General features: G+C 40.9%; 1 protein-coding gene across 14 annotated transcripts in view; it reads left to right on the forward strand.

Annotated features, from left to right (window-relative positions):
- The window catches only part of DST (dystonin), a 435,295-nt gene that overhangs the window by 401,244 nt on the left and 9,178 nt on the right, over window positions 1-24,873 (forward strand). For 12 of the 14 annotated variants that reach the window (XM_079780745.1, XM_079780756.1, XM_079780755.1 and 9 more), the window contains 12 exons: window positions 3,734-3,903; window positions 5,441-5,600; window positions 8,258-8,452; window positions 9,178-9,306; window positions 12,513-12,656; window positions 13,300-13,488; window positions 15,201-15,330; window positions 16,947-17,110; window positions 17,974-18,136; window positions 20,846-21,000; window positions 21,180-21,254; window positions 22,701-22,718. In XM_079780745.1, the coding sequence (XP_079636871.1) occupies window positions 3,734-3,903; window positions 5,441-5,600; window positions 8,258-8,452; window positions 9,178-9,306; window positions 12,513-12,656; window positions 13,300-13,488; window positions 15,201-15,330; window positions 16,947-17,110; window positions 17,974-18,136; window positions 20,846-21,000; window positions 21,180-21,254; window positions 22,701-22,718 (1,692 nt within the window). The remainder of the gene's footprint in view (window positions 1-3,733; window positions 3,904-5,440; window positions 5,601-8,257; window positions 8,453-9,177; window positions 9,307-12,512; window positions 12,657-13,299; window positions 13,489-15,200; window positions 15,331-16,946; window positions 17,111-17,973; window positions 18,137-20,845; window positions 21,001-21,179; window positions 21,255-22,700; window positions 22,719-24,873) is intronic. The other 2 variants (XM_079780754.1, XM_079780747.1) reach the window with 1 other exon arrangement.

Genomic DNA, 24,873 nt, shown 5'->3' on the forward strand with positions numbered 1-24,873 from the left:
CTCTACAATGTGTATGTGTGGGTATATGAAACTCCATCCTAACCCTCAAGGAAACACAGTCAGTGGCTTCCTTGTGTAAATTAGATGTAGAAACATTGCATTTTATATTTTCTACCTTTTCTATTCCTACCACATGGCATTCAAAGTGCGTTTCCCCATCCTCCTCAAATCTGTTGAGTTTGGGTCCTTCTGTCGTTCTGTTTGATCATCAGCACTCAGGGTGAGGATGTGGGTAAAGGGGAGTGGTTCCTGCAAATAGTTGCACAGTTTTAGGCATCTACATATAAATCATTGCTTGAAACATGATCATTTATAAAAGGATTGAAAAAAATATGGGGCAATGGAAGGTCATCATCAGAAGATTCTAGATGGTTGCTTCCATTAGTGAATCTACCTACCTTGGAGGGTCACGATCCTAGGATGACGGAAGGAAACATATTGAGCGTCCATTTTTGGCGAGACGAGGGCTTATGAATGGCTTGTCCAATGGTGGCCTGTGTCCCTGAGCTGCCACACGTAATGCTGGCAGCACAGTGACAGTGAGCAGCATCTTCCTTCCTTCCCCCTGATGGAAAAACAAGAGCCCCCTTCTCAATGTAGAATGTCTTATTTGAACTTGATCGTAGATGTCATGTCACGTAGTCTTATGAAAGTCTATTGAATATTTAAATTAGAAAATCCTAGAAATAACAATATGCAAAGAATCCTGTGAGATTCTCTTTTTTCCCTAGTGTGACCTATGGCCACAATCACCATTTCTCTGAGATAAAGATACAAGGTTCATTAAGACAATTTTAAAACAAGTCTTTTCTGTTCATTATTTGGGTACTTTTTGTCCTTAAAGAGTTTTAACCTACCCTGTATTCAGTATAACATTTGTTGTGTATTTGCTACGTGAAGGAAATCTGTCAATACCGTGCTTCTAAAACTAGCATTCTGTTTAGAATAACATGGAAACATAACATGTACAGAAATAGTGCGATATTATAATTGTGCTCATTGTTAAAAAATTTCCCAGATGTAGTTGCTTCCTTTTACAAGACAAAATAAATATCTTAGTCATTATAAGACACTTAAAGTGTCTCGCTTTTAAAGGCAATAAAAACTTACTAGGTAATTTTAACTGAGGTTATTTTGGAAAATTATACATTTGTATAGCATTTTACTATCTGGGGTGATTCTAATGTGCTTCCAGGATTGAGAATCACTATATTAAGTGTTCTCGTGATATTTTATGAGCTTGTAAGCTGCCTGTTCAGTTGACCTTGCTTTCTTCTCATCCCTGGGATTATGTATTCAATAGCAGTTGGCTCATTCTTTCTATTACATTCTATAAACACACAGAAAATATAACCTGATAATGAGCGGCTTACAAAGACAATATCGCTGCTGCAGAAAGGCTTATAATTGAGTTGTGTAGAAAGGATAGAATTCACCCCTCCTACACATATGCACACACAAATGAAGTATCAAATCATGGAGGTCGTGTTAGCAGGATAGCTATTTGGTACTTGGAAGAGTAATCTGTAGATCTTTTGAGACTTTGGTAGGTCATTATAGAGGTGGAGAGGAGGGGTGTAGGCCTCCTAAGTGGTGATTAGAATGACCAGTAGGTCTAAACATAGGGACCTAAAGGTGTGGTTCTTATTTGTCCCTCATCCTAGTGCACAGATAAAATTACATGTAAAATTATCATGAATATAGGAAATGTGTGCGAAAAAAATGTTTGGCAAAAAACTCATAAATTTGTACAGTATTGAGTCCCTCCATGTCCTTACTGGACTGATAGTTACTCATAGAATGTTAACTACATTTTCCTCCCTAAACCATGGGATTTTCAATAGTTTATTAGCAATTCTATCTCTAATAAAATGGTAATATGCAAATTAACCATCACTCCGCTACATAAGCCACACCCACCAGCCAAGCCACGCCCACCAGCCAATCAGGGCGAGTATGCAAATTAACCCCAATTCAAGATGGCTACAGCCACAGAGAGCAAGGTTTCCTAGGTAACAGAGTAAGCCAAGCTTTCCGCCTGCCCTTGCCAGGCCTAAGCCTCCACTCAAGCTACAAAGTTTCAATTATAGAAGGTAAACAAATTCAAACAAATGGTGGCAGAATGGAGCTTGAGAGAGAAGGCCAGGGTTGCCCCTGGCAACAGGGGAAGCAAAGCTTTCCGCACACCCTGGCTGGGCCCACCCGCTTAAGGCAACAAAGTTTCAATTGTAGAAGGTGAATTAACTGCCACAGAAATGGCTGCCGGAGCCCCAGGCTTGGCTCCGCTCCAGGCTACAAAGTTTCAATTGTAGAAGGAAAATAAATTCCAGATACCAGGGCCTCCCCTTGGGTTGCCAGGGGGCGTGGCCGGCCTGCAAACCACCACAGGCCCCTCGCTCAGGCCGCCCCACACCCCAAGGGAACCCCCACCCTTATCTGTGACACCCTTCAGGGCAAACCAGCTGGCCCCCACCCATGCACCAGGCCTCTATCCTATCTAATAAAAGAGTAATATACAGATTGATCATCACTGCAACACACAATATAGCTGCCCCCATGTGGTCAAAGATCCTGCCCCCATGTGGACACAAGATGGCCACCACAAGATGGCCAGCAGGAGAGGGCAGTTGGGAGGCACCCGGCCTGCAAGGGAGGGCAGTTGTGAGGGACCAGCCCTGCAAGGGAGGGCAGTTGAGAGGGACCAGGCTTGCAAGGGAGGGCAGTTGGAGGTGATCAACCCTGCAGGAGAGGGCAGTTAGGGGTGACCAGGCTGGCAGAGGAGGGAAGTTGGGGGCAAACAGGCTGGCAGGGGAGCAGTTAAGCATCAACCAGGCTGGCAGCAGAGTGGTTAGGGGCAATCAGGCAGGCAGGCAGGCAAGCAGTTGGGAGTCAGCAGTCCTGGATTGTGAGAGGGATGTCCGACTGCCCATTTAGGCCTGATCCCACCAGGAGTCCCAGATTGGAGAGGGTACAGGCTGGGCTGAGGGACAACCCCCTGCCGTGCATGAATTTCGTGCACCGGGCTTCTAGTCATATCATAACTAGCATACTGTTTATAGTTTATAGCTACAAAAGATTTGGGACTTGTTTTGTTTTGAAATTATTTTCTTGATAATAATAAGTGCTCTAGGAGACACCTGGCTTCTGAGAAAGATAATTTGAAAATGTAAAGATTATTGTCTATCCTGATGTGTTCCTGTGTAGACTACAGCACTGAACTGTTTGACTTGATTATTTGCTGATATCTTCCACTGGTTAGACCCCATTTATTAGAGACTAGAGGCCTGGTGCACAAAATTTGTGCACTCGGGTGGGGGGAGGGTGTCCCTCAGCCTGGCCTGCACCCTCTCACAGCCCAGGAGACTTTGGGGGATGTCCGATTGATGGCTTAGGCCCACTCAGGAGTGGGCCTAAGCCATCAGTCAAACATCCTTAGCGCTGCTGTGGAGGTGGGAGAGGCTCCCACCACCAACCCTGCACTCACCAGCCATGAGCCCGGCTTCTGGTTGAGCGGCGCTCCCCCTTTGGGAGCGCACTGACCACCAGGGGCAGCTCCTGCATTAAGCATCTGCCCTCTGGTGGTCAGTGCACGTCATAGTGACTGGTCGTTCTGCCGTTCAGTTGATTTGCATATTAGCCTTTTATTATATAGGATGCCTCTTTTAATGTCTCTTACCCATTTGTGTATTAGTCCCAAGTATAAATGCACATCGTAATCTTGTTTAACATCTAGGAGTTTCAGAAATCCCTTGGAGCCAAGCATTCTGTGTACGACACCACCAACAGAACTGGGCGTTCTCTGAAGGAGAAAACCTCCCTGGCTGATGACAACCTGAAACTGGATGACATGCTGAGTGAGCTCCGAGACAAATGGGACACTATCTGTGGAAAGTCTGTGGAAAGGTGCGATGTTCTTTAAGGAACCAAATGTTTGGTTACTTTGTAGACCTCTTTCAGATACACAAGAGCCGTACTTTGCAGGGACATTTTAGGAACCTGAAATATGTCCTTTGCCTGGGGAACTTCTCGGGTCCTTAGTCCCCCCTTGCACAGTACCTGCACTGAGAAGGCTTTGCTAATCATCACGATTGTTTTTAACTATTCAATTCACTCAAAAGTTAGAACATTCCCCAAGCTTCTGTCATCTCACACCTGGCTGATCTTCCAGGTCTTCTCTTGTCCTCCTTAGTCCAATTTCTACATAACTACTAGGTAGTCTTTTTAAAAGTAAATGGAAGCCGGTCATCCTCTGCTTTATTCCTTTAAGGGACTTAATATTGGTGTGAACTAAAATCTAGACTCTTACTGTGCAAGGTCTACTGATCTGACCCCTGTGTTCCCCTCCAACTTCCATCCACCCCTTTCTAATCTCCCCCTTTCTCATTATACTTCAACTCTGAAAGACCCCAAATTTTTAAAAATATATTTTCATTGACTTCAGAGGGGGCGGGGGGAGATAGTAACATCAATGATGAGAGAGAATCAGTGATCAGGCTGCCTCCTGCACGTGCCCCCTACTGGGGGTTGAGCCTGTAAGTACCAGGCATGTACCCTGACTGGGAATTGAACAGTGACCTCCTGGCTCATAAGTCGACGGTGCTCAAACACTGAGCCACGCCAGCTGGGTAAAGGCCCAAAATTTTTAAGAAAGAACAATAGTACTGAAAGAGTTTAACTATATTAGAAATGTTTTCAAAGTTTTCATTGATCTTAGTCAAATTGCTTTAGTCAGTATCAAGATTAAATAGAGTATTTTATTCCACTCTGTGGAACTTCACAGTAATACTTTTGTGTTTTTCTAGAAAATTTAAAAATCTTCTCCAATCTCAAAAGGTCATGCTTTAGACAATGTCATACAGTCAGATAAATGATTTCTTTTATATGACATTCTTGAGAATACAAAAGATCAGTGATGGCAGACAGATCCGTCAATGCCAGGGGTTAGAGATGGGGGCAGGCTGAGACTATACAGAGGCAGCACAGGGAGATTTCTGGGGTGATAGAACTGTTCTGTATCTTGGTTATGATGATAATTACATAAATCTATCTATACATGTGTTAAAATTCACAGAACCGTATATCCAAAACCATTTTACTGTATGGTAATTTAGAACATAAATTAAAAAACATATTTTTTGTTAAAAAGCCATACTTTTATGAAGACATGGAAGGATCTGTGGCTTCCAGGGGTGATGATGAAGGAATTTTCCTGGGACAGTGCTATGCATTTAAGGAATACACGAGAAGGATTGAGAAAAGTGTTGTTGTTTTTTGTGTTTGTTTTTGTTTTTTAAGGGAAGCAAAGAAACAGCAGAGAATACCAATGCATTGTTTTTTCCTCTGAGTTTGGCTCAAACTTCATCAATAAATTTTAGCTGTTAGGATGTACAGGCTGGCTTTTTTGTTGCTTGGATTGACTTTTCTTCTGCCCACCCCCCAGACAAAACAAATTGGAGGAAGCGCTATTATTTTCCGGACAATTCACAGATGCCCTGCAGGCCCTCATTGATTGGTTATATAGAGTGGAGCCCCAGCTGGCAGAAGACCAGCCTGTCCATGGAGACATTGATTTGGTGATGAATCTGATCGATAATCACAAGGTATTGTCATCTGGGTCATTTTATTCATTTCATTTTGATTATGCTGGGTAGAGAAGAAACTGTTACCACGTAGCCTTTTAAAATCATAGATACTATATATCATGTTACATTAACAGTCTTTAATATTGAGGTGTATGTGCAGTTGAGCAGAATCAGGAAGCCAACTTTAAAGATGGTGTAGGAAAATCATTTTAGTGTCAATGAAATACTTTTGTTTTTAATTTCCAGATCCCAAGACCTTTTAGAACTTGGAAAGTTAATTTCATTCTCTGGTGCTTTAATACGTGTTTCAAGAATGTTTTACTATCTTTTTTTATTCATTTAAATAATTATGTAATGTAATTTAAGAACGTTCATTGAGTGACCTGGAACTTGATCATTGCATAAGTGGATAGATAATGTGACATGATCTATGGGGGTCATGGTCAGCTGCTTTTCTTTTTTTAAAAAACGTTTTAACCTTGCCTCTTGAACTACAGCAACTTATGAGACAACCGTATATGCTGAGGGATTTGATTATTCTTTCAAGAACATTGGTTTCCTTGAAATCTTCTGATATGTATGTTAAACTGTGTAAATCAAAGGTCATATTTGAGACCTCCAGCTGATATTGAGTGTAAGGTTCTAAATTATGATCAAATGCTGTTACAACTTAAAGAGCTTAAAAACAACATGAGGTACTATACTAATGTAGAAGGATTGTGTCAGAGTTTACTTTATATAAAGATATTTTACAGCACTGTTTGAATTCATGTTGTATTTTCCCTCACCCTTTTTGAGTTCAGAAAATTTATTTCATTTAAAAATGCTCTCTTTATACTTCCCTAGTTATGCTATTTTGATCTTACCTATTTTTTTAAACAGTTGGTCCTTTTGCATATTTAGTTCCCCTTTTCTGGCTCTATTATCTCATTATATCAATAAAGGAGAGTTTGTTATTTTGAATATTAGAAAATAAAAGAATAAATGAAGAACATTGATCAGGCCCACACAAATAAAAAATTTAAAGAATTACGTTGCTTTGCCTATATTAAAACAAACGTTTTGTGCATGATTAATATAAACCTTTCCATTCCCTGGCAGCCATTCAATGAGTAATGAATAGTGTAATGTTACTTTTTACATAAATACCATTTTTGTAAGCTCACTGTCTAAACATTTACTCCCCTAGGCACTTGCCAGGTTTTTTATATATTAAAGGTCATCAAGAACGAATTAATCATTCAGCATTAGTAATACAATTGGAAGGCTCAAGAAATTTAAGTATACAGAGTACATTGGAAAGTCTACTCAGATCTATTGGACTAGTCCTATCACAAGAATTTTTAGACACTGTCCCATCTATGCATGCATGTGTGTGTGCATGTCTATATGCAGGTACATCTTGTTTAACACTATTCAGCAAAGAATTCATCACTGGTTTTGATGGGCTCTCTTTTATGAATGATCTGAGTACCAAAATAGAAAGCCATGGATACAGCAACAGTGATAAAATATACTTGGTAATATTCATTTGTGATCATTTTTTTAAAGAAAGATAAGATAAGATTGTTCTATACATAAAGTTGGCTCTTTGAAAGATCTAGTCTCATATACAGACTCTTGTATCAGAAGTAAAGAACCCCAGGTTCATTTCTTGATTAAGACTGTGACCAAAAGAAGCCAATTTAACTCCTGGCACATCAGAGTTCATCTGAATTAGATGGAAGCAAAAACCAAAAAGCTTTTACTCCAAAGTGACAAGGATTTAAGCTAATAGAATTTGACATTATGGGTTAGTAGTATTCAGGGTGCTGTAAAAGATGAAGGCATGTTACAGAGAAAAGGGACTACACGCCAACTTACCATGAGATTTCCTGCCATTGTCATGAAGGATCCCATGATGTACCCCAGGATTCCTTCGTTATTTGTTAGTCTCTTACGTTTGTTTACACTAAGAGTAGTGTGGTAGCCAACACACACTTGGCACTCAGTGATGATTTGAGAGGAATTGAGACACCATTTTAAGGAATCATAGAAAAGATGAAACTTGATGCAGTGTTTTGTGGAATTGAAATAAAGGGTGGTCACCATTATTTACATCCAATGCGTCATTTAAAAAATAGGGTTGTTCACTCAGAAGAATGTTACAAGATTGAACCAATTTATACAAGACTGCTATATTTAAAAGAACTTGACATTTTATTTTTCAATTACAGTTTTCATTCAATATTATTTTGTATTAGTTTGAGGTATACAGCTTGGTGGCTGGACAGTCATATACTTTACAAAGTGTTCCCCCAGTATTTCTAGTATCTACCTGGTCCATACACAGTTATTACAATATTACTGACTATATTCCCTATGCTGTACTTTACATCCCCATGACTATTTTTTTGTAGCTGCCAATTTGTACTTTGTAATGCCTTCACCTTTTCCAACCAGCTCCCCAGCCGGCCTCCCCGCTGGCAGCCAGCAGTCCGCTGTCTGTGTCTAAGATATAAGACTGGCCGTAACTGTGCTCTCACAGATTGTGTGAAAAATCTGGGTCCTTCCACTCCACGTCTCAGAGATCTATCCATGATGTTATCATTTGCACACATATATTTGAAACTAAGTTTTACTGTTTTGGTTTTGTAATTAAAAATTAACTTCTATAAGAATATGGTTTTCTTTAGGCCTTCCAAAAGGAACTGGGGAAGAGAACCAGCAGCGTGCAGGCCCTGAAGCGCTCCGCCCGAGAGCTCATAGAAGGCAGCCGGGACGACTCCTCCTGGGTCCGGGTCCAGATGCAGGAATTGAGCACACGCTGGGAGACCGTGTGCGCACTTTCTGTGTCAAAGCAAACACGGTTAGAAGCAGCTCTGCGCCAGGTAAAAATTATGTACTTACAGCAGGTGTAGTGAGAAGGTATTGAGGCCTCCATGAGAGCTGCCCATTTCTTAACCAAGACGATCGTGGAGAAGGATATTCTTAGAGCATCAGTGCCTGGGTCCTCCCCCCAACCCCCCTCCCCTCCACCACCACCACCATCCTTCTCCCAAGAACTTAAATTACTTCCAAGGGAGGTTTTCTAATCATCCCCTAAATGTGCTGCTTGAGTAATTTTTCAGCCTGAATGTATAATGAGCTGCCATTCATCTGAAACCAGATTGTTAAAATAGTGAGTCATTCTTCATATATAGGCCCTTTTAAATATATTTTTATTGATTTCAGAGAGGAAGGGAAAGGGAGAGAGAGATAGAAACATCAACGATGAGAGAGAATAATTGATTGGCTGCCTCCTACTGGGGATCGAGCCTGCAACCTGGGCATTTAACCTTGACTGGAATCGAACCCGGGACCCTTCAGTCCGCAGGCCGACACTCTATCCACTGAGCTAAACCAGCTAGGACTATGGGTCTTTTTTATATATTGGATGCTTCCTTACATTTGTAAAATGCAGCACCATCTAGCTTTATCTTTTTAATGGGGATAGTGCATATGATAAATCAATTTAAATAGAAAACTTTTTTTTTTTCATTGAGAGGAAGAATATACCGTACTAAGCATATTTGGAACTCTTGTTTGGGGTGCGTGTGTCTGTGTGAACCTGTAGGCAGAGGAATTCCACTCGGTGGTGCATGCCCTGTTGGAGTGGCTGGCCGAGGCGGAGCAAACCCTTCGTTTCCATGGCGTTCTCCCGGAGGACGAGGATGCTCTTCGGACTCTCATTGATCAGCATAAAGTGAGTTACGTAAATGCTAAGTCAAACTAAATGAGAAAATCAAAGTAAAGAAAATGGACTCGTGGTTGCAAATGTCAATTGCATGAATATTTTCCCTCCTGAGAACTAATTAAAGATCTAGTACATTTGAGAATTCACCTGTGTCCTCCATACTTGCACAGGTGTGTCCTATGCACCTATACACAGGTATGTGTAGCTATCCTTTTATGTTTCCTTTATAAAGAAGGTAGTTATTCTAAAATTAGTCACTCGATTTTTTATCTTTAGGAAGCTTATTGATTTTTCTAGGGGGTTATTTGGCATCTGACCAAAACTGGTCAATTTTGTTGCATTTTTATGTGCATTTCAAAGATGAAGTTTCCTTAATGAGCAGTTTGGCATAAGTATACCATTAGAATTGTACGTTAATAATTTTGACTTTCAAGACAAGCAAGTAATTTAATAATTGGTCTTCAAATTTCATTTTTAAGCCTCTGCCAATTCTGTTTTTAATCAAGGGCCACCTTAAATTCTTTTTAGAAGTAACTCTAAGATAAATTATAAGTTGATAAAGGAATTATGTAAGTAGACATATTATTAAATAATTAAGTAAAAATCTGGCCGTTGAGGTTCAGATCAAGATCTTCCTGTGATAATGCGTAGAACTAGCAAAACCCTTAAGAGAGTGGTTCAGATAGCTCTTAACAGATGTTTGGGTTTTTTTAACCTTTGATTCTAACTATCAGAAATTTGTAATGCTAGCACTCAATGTTATATTGATGTCAGGATTCCTGTTATCTTTAAAGGATCTGCTTAACCACTGGGTAACCTTGTCTTTCAAGGTCAAGTTAGAAATACATCATTAATTCCAGTGTAGCATGGGTTACATCATCTATGGAGACTTCTTATTTTAATTACTATGCTCTCTCAATGATGCATGGTGTAACCTATAGTAATGAAATACTGCCTTGTCATTAATAAAAGTGATGGGAGTTTATATGACATTATCTGGAGGAATGAAATGCTACCCACACCATTTGAAGTTGAAGCTAGAATGTAAGAAATCAGCTAAGAGTAGGAAAAGTATATCAAATTTACTGTGACTACTTTATTCAGTTCAGTATTTTAAAAATGTAGTCTATGTTTCCATAGGCTGACCATCAGCCAACACTGAGTTACTCTAACATACTTAGGCCTGGGGAGGGTCTCACCACCCTCCCAGCAGGATCAGGGCACCCCCAGGAACACCAGGAGGCAGATATCCAGAGCAGAAGTCATGGTTTTTTACAAAAATTGTAGGTCCTCCAATAACGTCATTTCGTTATAATATTGAAGAGAGGCGATAGGACTTTAACTCTTGTTTATACCAATTCGCCTATGATAAAATTGGTTTTGTTGTGTCATTTTGCTTAAAGTCCCAGAACCTATTGACCATGTTAAGTAAGAACTTACTATAATTAGCTTTAAATGTTTTTAAATAGCATAAACTATTTAAATAACATGCAGTTTTATAAAGGGCCTCTTAGTAATGAACATTATCTAATTGCAGGGACATTATTCATTCTTTTTCATTTCCTCTGCTTCCCTTCACACATTCACTGATAAAAGAGAAACAGAATATTTAATTTCTCAGCCCCAGCACTAGAGACATGTTAGTATAAATCAACTCCTAACAATGGCGAGTATTCCCACATGAGCACACACTACTCAAATGGCACTTGGGCGAGATTGGAGGAGCACAGAATACAACAGGGAGTTGGCAGCCCAGTGCCCAGCGTTTGCGCAGGACCAGGCTCTTGTAGGTGTAGGAGGGACTAAAAGTACATGATCACGTCAACTGTCCTCTGCAAAGTACAGCTGTTGCTAACCTCTGAATTTCTCTTCCTAGTCAAGTTTTTCTTCCTTTCTTTTAAGAGGATATATATTGGGGGAAATTAGAATATATTTAGAGGTAGATCATGATACTTAAAAAAGTAAATCATGTTACTGGAGTATATTGTTAATTGAACCTTGAATCCACAGAAGTAAAAATGTGTAAATAAACGGTTGGAAAGCACTTATTCAATCACAGAAACACAAAATTGAATCTTTGATCTTGTGGACCTTAATATCTAGCAGATATGGATAGAAACAAATTATGTCAGCACAAAAATGCTCAAGTAGGAGGCATATGATAGAGCTGCTTCCCAGAGTTTCAAAACGAAAGGTCACCAGACTATAGTAAAAACCTATGTTTTCAGATGATCACTCCCCACCCCCCCCACCCACACCCCCCCAGCACATGGCATGGGTATCCGCTGTATCTGCAGCCTCTGGCACTTCTTGACAATGTGATCAAGGAATCCTTCTTAGCATGGGGGTCCAGATAGATTGGGGCATCTGTGGATGCTTGAAATTCAGTGTGTGGTTTTGGAAGCTTGTCACCTGTTTTAGGGTAGAGGACCTCATTTTTTTAAGCACACTTGCAGAGCTCTCTGATTCATGTATCTATGGACAGAGTTCTGATGACAGAAAGTAGTTACGTATGTGAGGCATTTGTAAAATAGCTGATGGGAAACCCTTTCCTTGGACTTTTGCGGCTCATCTATGCTGCTGGGGCAGAGAGTGGTTCTTGCCGGCATGGAAGGGAGGGTCAGCTTGTACACTGCTGGCCCGCTGTCTGGCCCTCTCACTCCAGCCTCCCTCTCACACCTGCCTGGCTGGATGTTTGTGCCGTCTCTCCCACACCCTCAACTTTCCTAGCTCCTTGCCCTGCCTTCTCGCTTCCTTTTTGAGTACATATTCCTATCTTTCCTGATGTAGTTAATGCCATTTTAAATACTATCCTCCTTGTCTTATTTGTTAAATGTGTTGTTTTTTTTCCCCAATCAGTATTTCTATTTCTGGTATTACTGTCTCTCCCAATCCTACTCTCCATTAATACTATAATTATAATATATCCCAAATCAGGAGAGAGTATATCTTGTGTAACGTATTAAAAATGTATAATGTAAAGCATGAGGTACTATCCTATAACTGTATTTTAAAATATGTTGTAGAAAGTACTTCGTTCCCTATGTTTGTGCCTTCTTCTCCCTTAATGCCCCAATTAGTGGATCATATTCAGCTGTGAAGACTCCAGTTGAAGTTCTTGTTTATTTGTTGAACTCTGCCAGTCACATGACTGTCACTGGAGTTTTGTTTTCAGCCATGCCAACAGCTAATGGAAGCCTTCGCTTCTGCTGCAGGAATTCATGAAGAAACTGGAGGAAAAACGAGCTGCCCTCAATAAAGCGACCAGTATGGGGGACGCCGTCCTGGCCATCTGCCACCCCGACTCCATCACCACCATCAAGCACTGGATTACCATCATCCGGGCCAGGTTTGAGGAGGTCAGTGTGGCTCCAACCGTCTTCAGAGCAGTGGTAGCTCTGACAGCCAGGCAGGAGGTGTGGAAACTTCAGCTTTTAAGATGCACTCAAGCCATGGGAACATGAGGCCTCTGCAGTGAGAAATGTCTGTAACATACCTTTCCTGGAGCATCACCCGTCCCTGCAATCCACTTTTCTTTAGACAGTGAAAGGCATTTGGCAGCCATATCCCCAAAACACGAAAAGGCAAATACTTGCTTCGCTGTGTAACTTACTTTCTGTCTCGTTTCCACATTGTGTCTGTTGAATAACCCAGGGGTTGGATAGTATTTCATAGCAGTATATGCGTATGGAATGAATTGCATACATGAAGCACATTAATTCTGTATCTAAGATCTTAGCTATTTTTATTTCTACATGAAGTAAGCATACGTGGAACTTCAGAGAATGCATATTTGAATGTGAGTTAGAAAGCAAAGAAGTCTGGGCAATTGACATACATCTCTAAACTTCTGAAGGTGACAGACATCCCTGAGCTGGGTCTTGGTACCACGGATGGGATCTAGAAAGACTTCCAGCCCAGGATGATCCTAGTTCACATTGAAATTATTAAATCATTCACTAATATGGAAGAAATTCAGAGAAATTTCTATTTTTCCGCCAGGTGCTGGCCTGGGCAAAGCAACATCAGCAGAGACTAGCAAGTGCCCTGGCTGGGCTCATTGCCAAACAGGAGTTGCTGGAAGCTTTGCTGACTTGGCTGCAGTGGGCTGAAACCACGCTTAGTGATAAGGACAAAGAAGCCATCCCCCAGGAAATTGAAGAGGTGAAGGCCCTCATTGCAGAACATCAGGTAAAGTAAATGCCATCCTACCCATGTCTTCTCGGGTGTTTTCTTTCTTTCACGGCTGTGGTGCTCAAAAGATTGCTTTGTACCTTCACTTCCATTCCTCAAACACACTCTTCAACTCTTTCCAACTGGGTTTCTAATTCTACCATTGCCTTAAAACTTTTCACAGATACTGAACTTTGATGGTCTCTCCTCTTTATCTGTTATCTTCCCCAAACTCTTCCCTTTTTGGCCTCTGTGAAGTTACACTCATGGGCACTGTCTCAGGTTGGCTCCACCCCTGCCCCCCTGTCTCTCACATTCTAAGTGGTAGCTCTATACTCCATTTCTCTCTCTCTCTCTCTTTTTCTTTCTCTGACCTCGCCCTCAAATGCTCACTTGCTGGTTTCATTGCTCCATGTTTGCATTTTCTACTGTCTGCTGCTGAACATCTCCCGAGATGTCCACCGTCAGAACTCCAAATATGCAGCTATATCGTTTTACTCAAAAAAATTATTTCTTGCCCTAGCTGGTTTTGCTCAGTGGATAGAGTGTAGGCCTGCGGACTGACGGTCCCAGGTTGGATTCTGGTCAAGGGCACATGCTTGGGTTGCGGGCTCAATCCCCAGTAGGGGGCATGCAAGAGGCAGCCGATCAATGATTCCCTATCATCGTTGATGTTTCTGTCTCTCCCTTCCTATCTGAAATCAATAAAAAAATATTTTAAAAAATCATTTCTCTTGTATATCATGCCTGTTTTAAACTCTGAAATCATGGGCAAAACACTAACCTTGATCTGTTTGCTTGTTGGTCTAATTTACATTTACAAAGAGAAATGTTGTGTCGGCTTAGGTGGTTAAGCAGTGAACATTGCCATTATATTTTAATAAAAAGATAAGGTGTCGGTATCTGTTATGGCCCTGCACTGTCTCAGGCCAGGTGCTCTGTGATCAAAGGTATTAAAGTGATCAGAGTTCTCTAGTGTAACAGATATTCCAGAAATGTGTCACTTTTCACTGTCATCTGCCTCCTCCTTCCCCCATCATTTTTCACTGCAGCCTGTGCCTTTGCTACATAGTCCAGATAGAGGAAGGCATATAATAATAATTATATATATATAACATTGACAATATAGTCAACCATAATAATAAACCAAAGGAGACAAGATAAGAAATGGCAAGGTAGTCAAACCTTTTAAATATAAACTTTAACCTGAATAATGTTTACCCTCCTTGGCAAAGCATACTCATTGACAGAAATATTTAAATATATCCCCATTGAGTGTGGATGCTTTTTGTCGCTGTATATCACAGCCATCTTAAATATGTAGATGAAGTGTGCCACGGAAAAGTCTTAGGGGCCACCCCAGTGAACAAGCTCCTTTGCAGACAAACGCTCACTTTAAGACCCTTTGAAGAGCGTGGACACTTGATTCTGGCTGGTGCACACACAGGTTATGCTGTTCACACAGCCGCTCCCCTGTGTGGTTTTCAAATGACAACCAGCTGCTTTTGTAATCCTGGAATTACTCAGCAGCTATAACATTTTATGGTCTTTAGAAGTGAGTAAATGCTATGTCATGATGGTTTAGTTCCCCTCCCCCCGCAAAAAGATAAAACATGATGATCTATTTGTTTTTCAGAAATAATAGTGTGGTCCTTTTATCCTGTTGTTTTTAGTTGATTTCTAAAGGTGGCTTTCTCTGTATTTAATTGATATAAATTCTTGCATTTCAGACCTTCATGGAGGAAATGACCAGAAAACAGCCTGATGTGGATAAAGTTACCAAGACCTACAAGAGGAGAGCAGCTGATCCTTCCTCGTTGCAGTCCCACATTCCCGTCTTGGATAAGGGACGAGCAGGAAGTAAGCCGTGGCCAAGTTCTTTAAAATGAAGATGGTTAAGCAAGGAAGTTGGTTTTCTTTTATTTTGGTTTATTGTTTGAAGTTTTGGAGCAATTGGTGATTCTATATGAGCTCTCTATTATAAAAGGTTTTCTTGAAAGAATACATGGGCTCAAATTTCATAGCCACCTATTTAAAAATAAAGAAAAAGACACATCCAGGTCACAATATACAAGTTCACTGGCTTGAAGTCTATCTTTTCAATTAGCTAGAAAAACTGAAAAATTTGCAAGAAGAACTGAAATCATCAGCCCCTTTGAATCTTCTCGTTTTGCTTCTGTTATAGAAATAACCTTAGAGTTGAATGGAACAGAAATGGCTGTGACTTGGATAAAGTTCTTGACCTAACTGTTCAGTAGTGACCAGCAATCTGATAGATTTTTGCCCATGTTCGTATGATTGTAGGCTACCTTGACCCAATGAAGTGACATTAAAAAAATAATAGGTAACTTGGAGAAGATTTTTAAGAAGCACAATTTATATCATTTATGTATATATTTCTGAAGGGTGCTATGATAAAAAAAAATGGTTTCAGATCTATTGTAGTTATTGTATTGCACAAGGAAGCAAAGCAACAAAGTGATTAAGAACTCTGGAGACAGACTCCTTAGCTGTCCTCATCACTCACCAACTGAGAAATGTAACCTTCGACAAGTTACTGAATTCTCTCTCTCTTAGCCTCAGTGTTCTCATCTGTAAAGGGGATAATTATAACCTCATTGGACTGTGGTGAGGATTAAATGAGCTAATTTTCTGAAGTGCTTAGCATACTTTCTGGCATATAGTTAAAGGTTCCATAAATATTAGCTATTGATATTCTGACATGTGTAAAGCCCTATGGGAGTTAGGAATTTTGGGCAAATCCCAGATGGACAGCAGCTTCCTATATGACCTTAAGCCACAGTTAATTTTTCTAAGCCACAGTTAACTATTTAGTTAGTGAGGAAAATGTGTTGAGACAATTGTTCTGTGAAGTTGTAGACATTTGTAAAAAATAGCCAGAAAGGGAGACAACTTCAGTGAGGCGGCAAGTTGTGTGTGAGACTATGCCTGGGAAAACACAGTGTCAGTGGGAAACGGACTTGGGTGAAAGCTAGTGTCCTACTTCCACATTGGATTGGAATTGTCCAGTATCTCGTTCTGACTCTAATGGATGCCCAGTATCTCTTGCCCTCATTTGCCCTCCCCTGTCCTGCTTTCAGCCTTATTCTCTGCGAAGGGCAACTAGGTTTATGTAACTGATTCTGACTACTCTCACTACCCTGGGAGATTTCTGTTATCATGCCTTAACAAAGAGATGCCTTAACAAAGAGAAGGGTCACAACGTACTTCATTCTCATTGAAATGGCATGAGTTTGAAGCTCAAAAATGTCTTAAGCATACATTTATTCAGAGAGCTGTCCAGTACTTAAATGCACCTGCCATTTATATTAGGCATCATCTAAACAGGGTATTTCTAGCTGTGCTACCCAATAATGAAGTTGATTCAGCCTTAGCTAGGAACAAACAAAGGCCAAACCTTATCATATTGCAGAAGGCTGGAAACTGCCGTCCTAACTCAAGTTTTATTTTAACAGGAAAACGCTTCCCAGCCTCCAGCTTATATCCCTCTGGGTCACAGACACAAATTGAAACCAAGAATCCCAGGGTCAACTTACTGGTGAGCAAATGGCAGCAAGTCTGGCTCCTCGCATTGGAAAGGAGGAGGAAGCTCAATGACGCCTTGGACAGACTAGAGGAGGTTAGAACACTCACATGTACACTCCGCACTATCTTGTCATTTCCTCTGTTTACGGGGACACATTGCCGACGTCTTGATTTTTCAACCTTCCTGGTAATACTTCAGCAAACTCTTGCGATTTGAGTGTGTATTTTGCTTCTAAAATTAGTGCCACAAGTATGTACATTTTTGTTGTGGGGCAAATGTGATAGGTGGAACTGGGACTTAGGGAAGCAATAAAGTGAAAAACTAATATGTCTTAACATAATCAGAAACTGACTCAAGAAAAGGCCTCGCCCTGGCTGGGTGGCTCCGTTGGTTGGAGCATCGCCCCCTGCGCCAAAAGGTTGCAGGTTTGATTGCTACGGGAGGCAACTCATCAATGGTGAGGATTTAAAAAAAAAAACCCACACAAGCTCTAGCTTGACATATGTTTGCTTGGTGGTATTAACTAGCAAATATAACCATTTATAATTCAGATATTTTCCTTATAGTCATTCCTTGATCTGAGAGTTAGAGTTTCAGGTTGTGAAACTGGGACATTGTTAGCAGTCCAGGGGAGTGCCAACTGCAGAGAGTGAGCTGTGCTGCTGAGCTGGGCCTGCTGCCCAGTGGCACTGTCAGGAATTCTCAGGGTGACTTTTCTGGGGAGTTTTATTTCCCCCCGTATTTGTAAAGAAAAGCCAGAATGACCACAGTGACAGTAATGAAGTAAACTCTACAGGAAAAGTGTTTTTCTGTGTGTCCTTTGTAAGATTATACCTTTCTTTGAAGTGGGAAAGATACCTGTAATATCTAGAGGCTCATTAAAAATAACTCTCTTCATAGAAGCAATAGCTTGAGCACAGCATTAACTGCCCCCAAATATCTTCTGCCCTTTTCAGCTGAGGGAATTTGCTAACTTTGATTTTGATATCTGGCGCAAAAAATACATGCGGTGGATGAACCACAAGAAATCTCGGGTGATGGACTTCTTCAGGAGAATCGATAAAGACCAGGATGGGAAAATAACCCGACAAGAATTTATTGATGGCATTCTTTCCTCAAGTAAGTCCCAAGAGAAGTGACTGAAATGGGTGTAATTTTTAAAGAAAACAAGCACAGTTTAAAATTGTGGGACCAGTAAACTCGTGTTACCGATAAAGCTTTGCCTTTAAACTTGGCTATGAAGTCACCACTCTAAAAAAAAAAAAAGTGTCTTTGGTAAAATTTATGTCTTTGGAGTCAGACACCCTTAACTAATTGTGTTTCCTCACACCACTGAAGCTGTGTCCTCATTAGTATAATCCTACATAATAAAAGGGTAATATGCAAATTAACCATTACTCCGCTACGCCCACGATTGGACCGGCGGGAGGCACGGGGGCGGGACTCCGGGTGGCTGATCGGGCCGGCGGGAGGAGCGGGGGGCGGGGACTTGCGAGTCCCCACCCCCCGCTCCTCCTGCCGGTGCGATCGGCCACCGGGCCGCTGAGCAGGGACCAATGGGGCCAGTGGAAGGCGCAGGCGGCGGGATTCGGGGTGGCCGATCGCGCCGGCGGGAGGCACTCCGATTGGCGGGTGGCCAGAGCCAAGGCCTGGGTCCCAGGTTCCAGAGGAAAACTGGTGCCGGCAGCCAGGTGAAGGAAGGAAGGAAGGTCTATTGCACAAATCTTCGTGCAACGGGCTTCTAGTAAAGTTAATAAAATTTGATTCTAGATTGTTTGTGTTGCCCGGCATAATGGAAATCAGCAAGCCAGTCTCTCTTCCTTTTCTTTCTGATTGACATTCTGATCTAACATTATCACTAGTAGGAAATTAGAATGCTTTCATATAAACTTCGGAAGGTACACATCATCCTCTTGTTTGATGGTTCAGTCATGTGTATGTGATAGCTCCAGCACATATTACTAGAAGTCATTCTTAAAGTAAATTCCATATAAATTATTCCTTAAGGAAAGTGGTAGTTGAAACATTTGAAATTTGCAATTATTAAAGTTATCAACCTAGAAAAATAGCAATTTCAAATGATCCACCCTAGTAGTAATTAAAGATAAATTTAGATCATATATATGTATATATAGATAGTGATTTCATTTGTTATTACATAAATCAATTTTTAAAAAGGATTTTAATATATTTTATGACCCTGATAATTTAATCAGCCACATTAAAATTAAAATGTACAACTGAGAATGTCTTAAGGCAGCATTAAGTTACACTACCTACTATTTTTTTTAAAGACAAGTCTTTTTATAAAACATTATAGTAAGTAGCAGGTCCTATAAAGTTTAATTGGGAATATCATGTGGCTTATACTGAGAGTATCTTAACTATCACTTGTATGTGGAATCTAAATAAGGAGTCCAACTCATAGAAACAGAGAAGAGTGGTTGCCAGATTCTGGGGGAATGGGACGAGGTTGGTAAAAGAATGCAAACTTTCAGCTGTAAGATGAATAAGGCCTGAGGACCACATGTTGTGACATGGTGACTATAGTTGACTAGAGGCCCGGTGCACGAAATTCGTGCATGGAGGGGGGTTGTCCCTCAGCCCAGGCTGTACCCTCTCCAATCCAGGACTGCTGGCTCCCAACTGCTTGCCTGCCTGCCTTCCTGATTGCCCCTAACCGCTTCTGCCTGCCAGCCTGATCACCCCCTAACCACTCCGCTGCCAGCCTGTTTGTCCCCAACTTCCCTCCTCTGCTGGCCTGGTCACCCCTAACTGCCCTCTCCTGCAGGATTGATCACCTCCAACTGCCCTCCCTTGCAGGCCTGGTCCTTCTCAACTGCCCTCCCTTGCAGGCCGGGTGCCTCCCAACTGCCCTCCCCTGCTGGCCATCTTGTGTCCACATGGGGGCAGGATCTTTGACCACATGGGGGCAGCTATATTGTGTGTTGCAGTGATGATCAATCTGCATATTACTCTTTTATTAGATAGGATAGAGGCCTGGTACAGGGGTGGGGGCCAGCTGGTTTGCCCTGAAGGGTGTCCCGGATCAGGTGGGGGTTCCCTTGGGGTGTGGGGCGGCCTGAGCGAGGGGCCTGTGGTGGTTTGCAGGCCGGCCACGCCCCCTGGCAACCCAAGGGGAGGCCCTGGTATCTAGAATTTATTTTCCTTCTACAATTGAAACTTTGTAGCCTGGAGCGGAGCCAAGCCTGGGGCTCCCTCCACGGCCAGCAGCCATTTCTGTTGGGGTTATAATTGAAACTTTGTAGCTTAAGCGGGTGGGCCTGGCCAGGGTGTACGGAAAGCTTTGCTTCCCCTGTTGCCAGGGGCAACCCTGGCCTGCTCTCTCAAGCTCCATTCTGCCGCCATTTCTGTTTGAATTTGTTTACCTTCTATAATTGAAACTTTGTAGTTTGAGTGGAGGCTTAGGCCTGGCAAGGGCAGGCGGAAAGCTTGGCTTCCTCTGTTACCTAGGAAACCTTGCTCTCTGTGGCTGTAGCCATCTTGGTTGGGTTAATTTGCATACTCGCTCTGATTGGGTGGTGGGCATGGCTTGTGGGTGTGTCGGAGGTATGGTCAATTTGCATATTTGTCTATTATTAGGTAGGATAACACTGTATTGTATAATTGAGAGTGGTCCTTAAATGCTCTCTCACACACACATAAAAGATAAATACATACGTGATGTGATAGATATGTTAATTAACCAGATAGAGGAATTCTTTCCCTGATATATACAAATATCAAATGATTACAATGTACATTGTAAATATCTTACAACCTTGTCAAGTAAGTAACACTACTTGCTGTTGTTTTGAAAATATGTAGAGTTCCCTACCAGCCGCCTGGAGATGAGCGCAGTTGCAGACATCTTCGACAGAGACGGCGATGGCTACATCGACTACTATGAATTTGTAGCCGCCCTTCACCCAAATAAGGATGCATATAAACCTGTCACCGATGCTGACAAAATCGAAGATGAGGTACTCACTATCTTTCCATCGCTTGCAGCAACATGACTGCACAGTGTGTTCTGCCAGATCTCATGCACAATTCATGCAGCCCTTTTACTTATTTCCATGTTTAGTAGTTGGTCAGGGTTTTAAGAATTCATTATGTAATATTAACATTAAAGTGGATATCTCATTATTGTTTTTGGCAGGTGACGAGGGAGGTAGCTAAGTGTAAATGTGCAAAACGATTTCAAGTTGAACAGATTGGAGACAACAAATACAGGGTAAGTTTTCAAAGTCACTTTGTAGTTCTTTTAAAGGATAAAACTCGGAACTTGTTTGTAATTTGATCTGCATTGTTTTCCAGGAGTGCTAATTATTTATTTTTACCTCGTATAAAAGTTGAATGGTGTATGACTTTCTAACTCTCATCATTTTAAATTACATAAAAATAGCCTACGTTTTTTTATATAAGGACGTATCTTTAACATGTATAACATGTACATTCTCTTTAAGGAGAAAAATATTTGCAGAAAAACACATTACTTATATTTATATTGCTTCATATGACTAAAGGCTCGGTGCATGGATTCGTGCACCGGTGGGGTCCCTTGGTGTGGCCTGCGGGGATTGGGCCAAAACCGGCAGTCCAACATCCCCTGAGAAATGTAGTAGTGTGCTAAGTGGCAGGCAGCCAGGGAGGAGCCGGAGCCCTGGCCTGGCGCCACATAGCTCCTGCTCATCCCAGCCCCACTGCGCCTGCTACCGCCTCCGCTCAGTTAGGCTCGTTGCTGCTCCACTGCGGTCTCTGCGCACCCGTCCTAGGGCAGTGCTGGTGCGCCCATGACCGAGAAGCATGCCCAGTCATTCCCGATGCCAGTCCCGATCCCGGTCCTAGTCTGGATGGGGGAGGGGCGCACAGGGGGAGTGTCCATGGGAGAGGCTCACACAGCCATAGCTGCTCTCACCAGCCATGAGCCCGGCGTCTGGCGCCCGTTGGTCAGCTGAGCGGTGCTCCTGCTGTGGGAGCTCACTGACCACCTAGGGGCAGCTCCTGCATTGAACGTCTTCCCTCTGGTGGTCAGTGCGCATCCTAGCGACCGGTGGAATGGTCACTTAGGCTTTTATATATGTAGATAACCTATTTTATATGATTACAGGTAAGTTTTCATCTTTCCAATAATAAAGCTATTCCAAGCCAGAACCACAAAATTAAAAATGTTGTCTAATTTTATAAAATGAAAAAGAGGCAATGTTTTCCACTTGTACGGTAATATTCCCTTTTATTCAGTATCTCGATAACTTGGTTCACCTTCCTCAAAACAATTACTTGAAGACCAATGTGACTTCATCACTCTTTCTCATTTTTGGAACATCTCTGTTATGTAGTAGCTAGATAGAAAATGTGCCAGGTATCCCTAATACAGTATGTTACTTACAAATGAAACATTATTCATGTTTATTTATGTATTTATATTTCCACATTGAAAAATATTCATCTAAGTATTTGAATTTTTAGTTTAAAATTTAAACCCCGAGATTTTCAGAAAATTTACATAGGGAACTTTCTGATTATTGGGTTTGAAGTTGGATACCTGCACATCTCTAAACTAGATACTATCTATATCTAGAAGCCCTGAGTGTAAGAGTGTGTGTATTCTAGAGCCATATAGAAAGTTTCCTGTTGAACTAATTATATCTTTCTTCCATTTTTCATTTTTTTTTATCAGTTCTTCCTGGGAAATCAGGTATAATTCAGTGGAATGTATTCGCAAGTTCCCAATGATTTTTTTTAAAAACTTTAATTCATAGTCATTAAAGCTTGCCATGGCCAATCTTTCCCATGCTGCCCCCCTAGCTACTACATTGTTGGTTGGCGTGGTGGTTCTGTAAATGCTATAAGGGTCCTTGATCCAGGATCCCTTTTTGCCTTGTGTCTCAAATGAGGAGATTACTTTTAAGCAAACCAGATAATGAATTGTGGCTTGGCTGGTGACAGTGTTACAAATGCCATTTTCGGTTCCCATTGTTGATACTATTAGCATAGGGTTTATGCCAGCACTCACTGGGACACACATCCCTACATAGCTTCCTTGGTGTTTACCACTGAGGATGTGTGGTACACAGTAGCTAGAGAAGGATCAGCTTCAGGCAGAGACACAAAGACAGGGCATGGAGAGGTCTCAGTGGCACTCAGCCACAAACAATGTGTCCTCTCCAGAGCAAATATTGTCCATTTGTCCTAAATCAGTTTAGAACTTTGCATCCTCTGAGTAGAAATTTTAACCCTGGAGGTTTTGAATGTTGTAATTCCTCTTGAGAAAATGTATCTCTTGTCACTTACAAAATCTTAGTCACATTTTATGCCATTTTGACCTCACATTTAAGTCAGTATATAAACTGTGTAGTGGTACTGCACATAAGAATTTTAGAACTGAAGACAAGAGCAATCATGTTTTGATTTAAACAAGGAGAATCTTTTTTTTACTATGTGCTTTTGGAAAGAGCTGTGCTTTTTATAGTACCTGACCGTATCATATTAGTTATTACTCTGCCTCGCAGTTTTAAGCCCATATTACATCTTAAACTTCAAATTATCTATGATCCTCACTTATTCAATCACATAATTGTTTCAAATAGAAATGTGTAGTTAATTTGAATAGAGGTTTTTAAAACTGCTATGTGTTATAATACATAAAAAATTACTTTTCTTGTTATTTGGAGTAGCAATTAGCATAGCATCACTTATTTGCAGAAAGGATTAAATACCTCAAAAGGTTTTCTTTCATTGAAAGCACAAAGAACAGCATTAGTCTATTTTTTCTTGTCTCACAATTTGGCTCTTGGGAAAATTAGGGAAATTCTGAAGACAATGTTAGATAATGTCTTCTCAAATTAAAATTTAAAATCATTTGTTTATTAAAATTGAAATTTCATCTGTGTAAAGTATTTCAGTTAGTTCCTTAAAACTTTTGTTTTGAATGTAATCCTGAACCAAAAATGTCTGGTCCAATTATCTGGTTACTTAAGGGTAATTTTCTTTCAATCCCCTCCTTTCCCTTTGCTTATCAGCAGCACCAAATTTTTTTCTAACAAAATAAATATATATTTTTTATTTTTTTACACTTCAATTACATTATAGGAATAGGTTCCATTATAGAAAAGTTAAATCTCAAGGCTTAAAAATGGACTTAGAAATGGCAATATAAAAAGGGTTGATGTAAAGCGCATGAGTTCCTGCCGGTGCATTTTACATGCCTCTGAGGTCCTTCTGAGTTTCAGGGTCTTGAATGGTTGGCTTTGTTTTAGGGTCCACTTCCCAAAACTCAGGGGTTCAGCGTATTGAAGAGTAGCAGATTGTTTCTACTTAAAATTTTCTGTTTATCCATCATGAGCCTAGGCAAATAGTCAAAGTCACAATTGTATTTTACCTGCCTTACAAAAAAAAGAAAGCTATTTATGTTTAATTGACTGTTCATTTTGCTATGGTATCTGCGGGGTTGGCAGCCGTGAAATTTAATATGGTGCTTTTTCTAAGTTGGATATGAGCCTATTAGAAATGATTTAAAAGTATAAAATTATTTCTCATGGGCTTTCAAAACAAATAAACCTTGTGATCAGAAACTACGTGTAGTCTAGACATTTATTCAGGACTTGCAGAATTTATAGCATATCCAAGTGATTGGAGATCCATGGAAAGGGCAAGACAAAGATGACTGCTTATTCCACTCGGCAGTTACGGTACAAACAGTTTGAAGAGAAAGCCTTTTAGCTTTGAAAGCTGTATCATTAATGTGCCAGTGACTGTTCTAATGTTACAGTAATATAAAATGGCACATTCATCCAGTCTTTAACAAATGGGTTTACCAGATTATTAGCGATGCAGAAATTTTATTTGGCTGT

This window comes from Cnephaeus nilssonii, assembly GCF_951640355.1.
Source record: "Cnephaeus nilssonii genome assembly, chromosome: 9".
NCBI lineage: Eukaryota > Metazoa > Chordata > Mammalia > Chiroptera > Vespertilionidae > Cnephaeus > Cnephaeus nilssonii.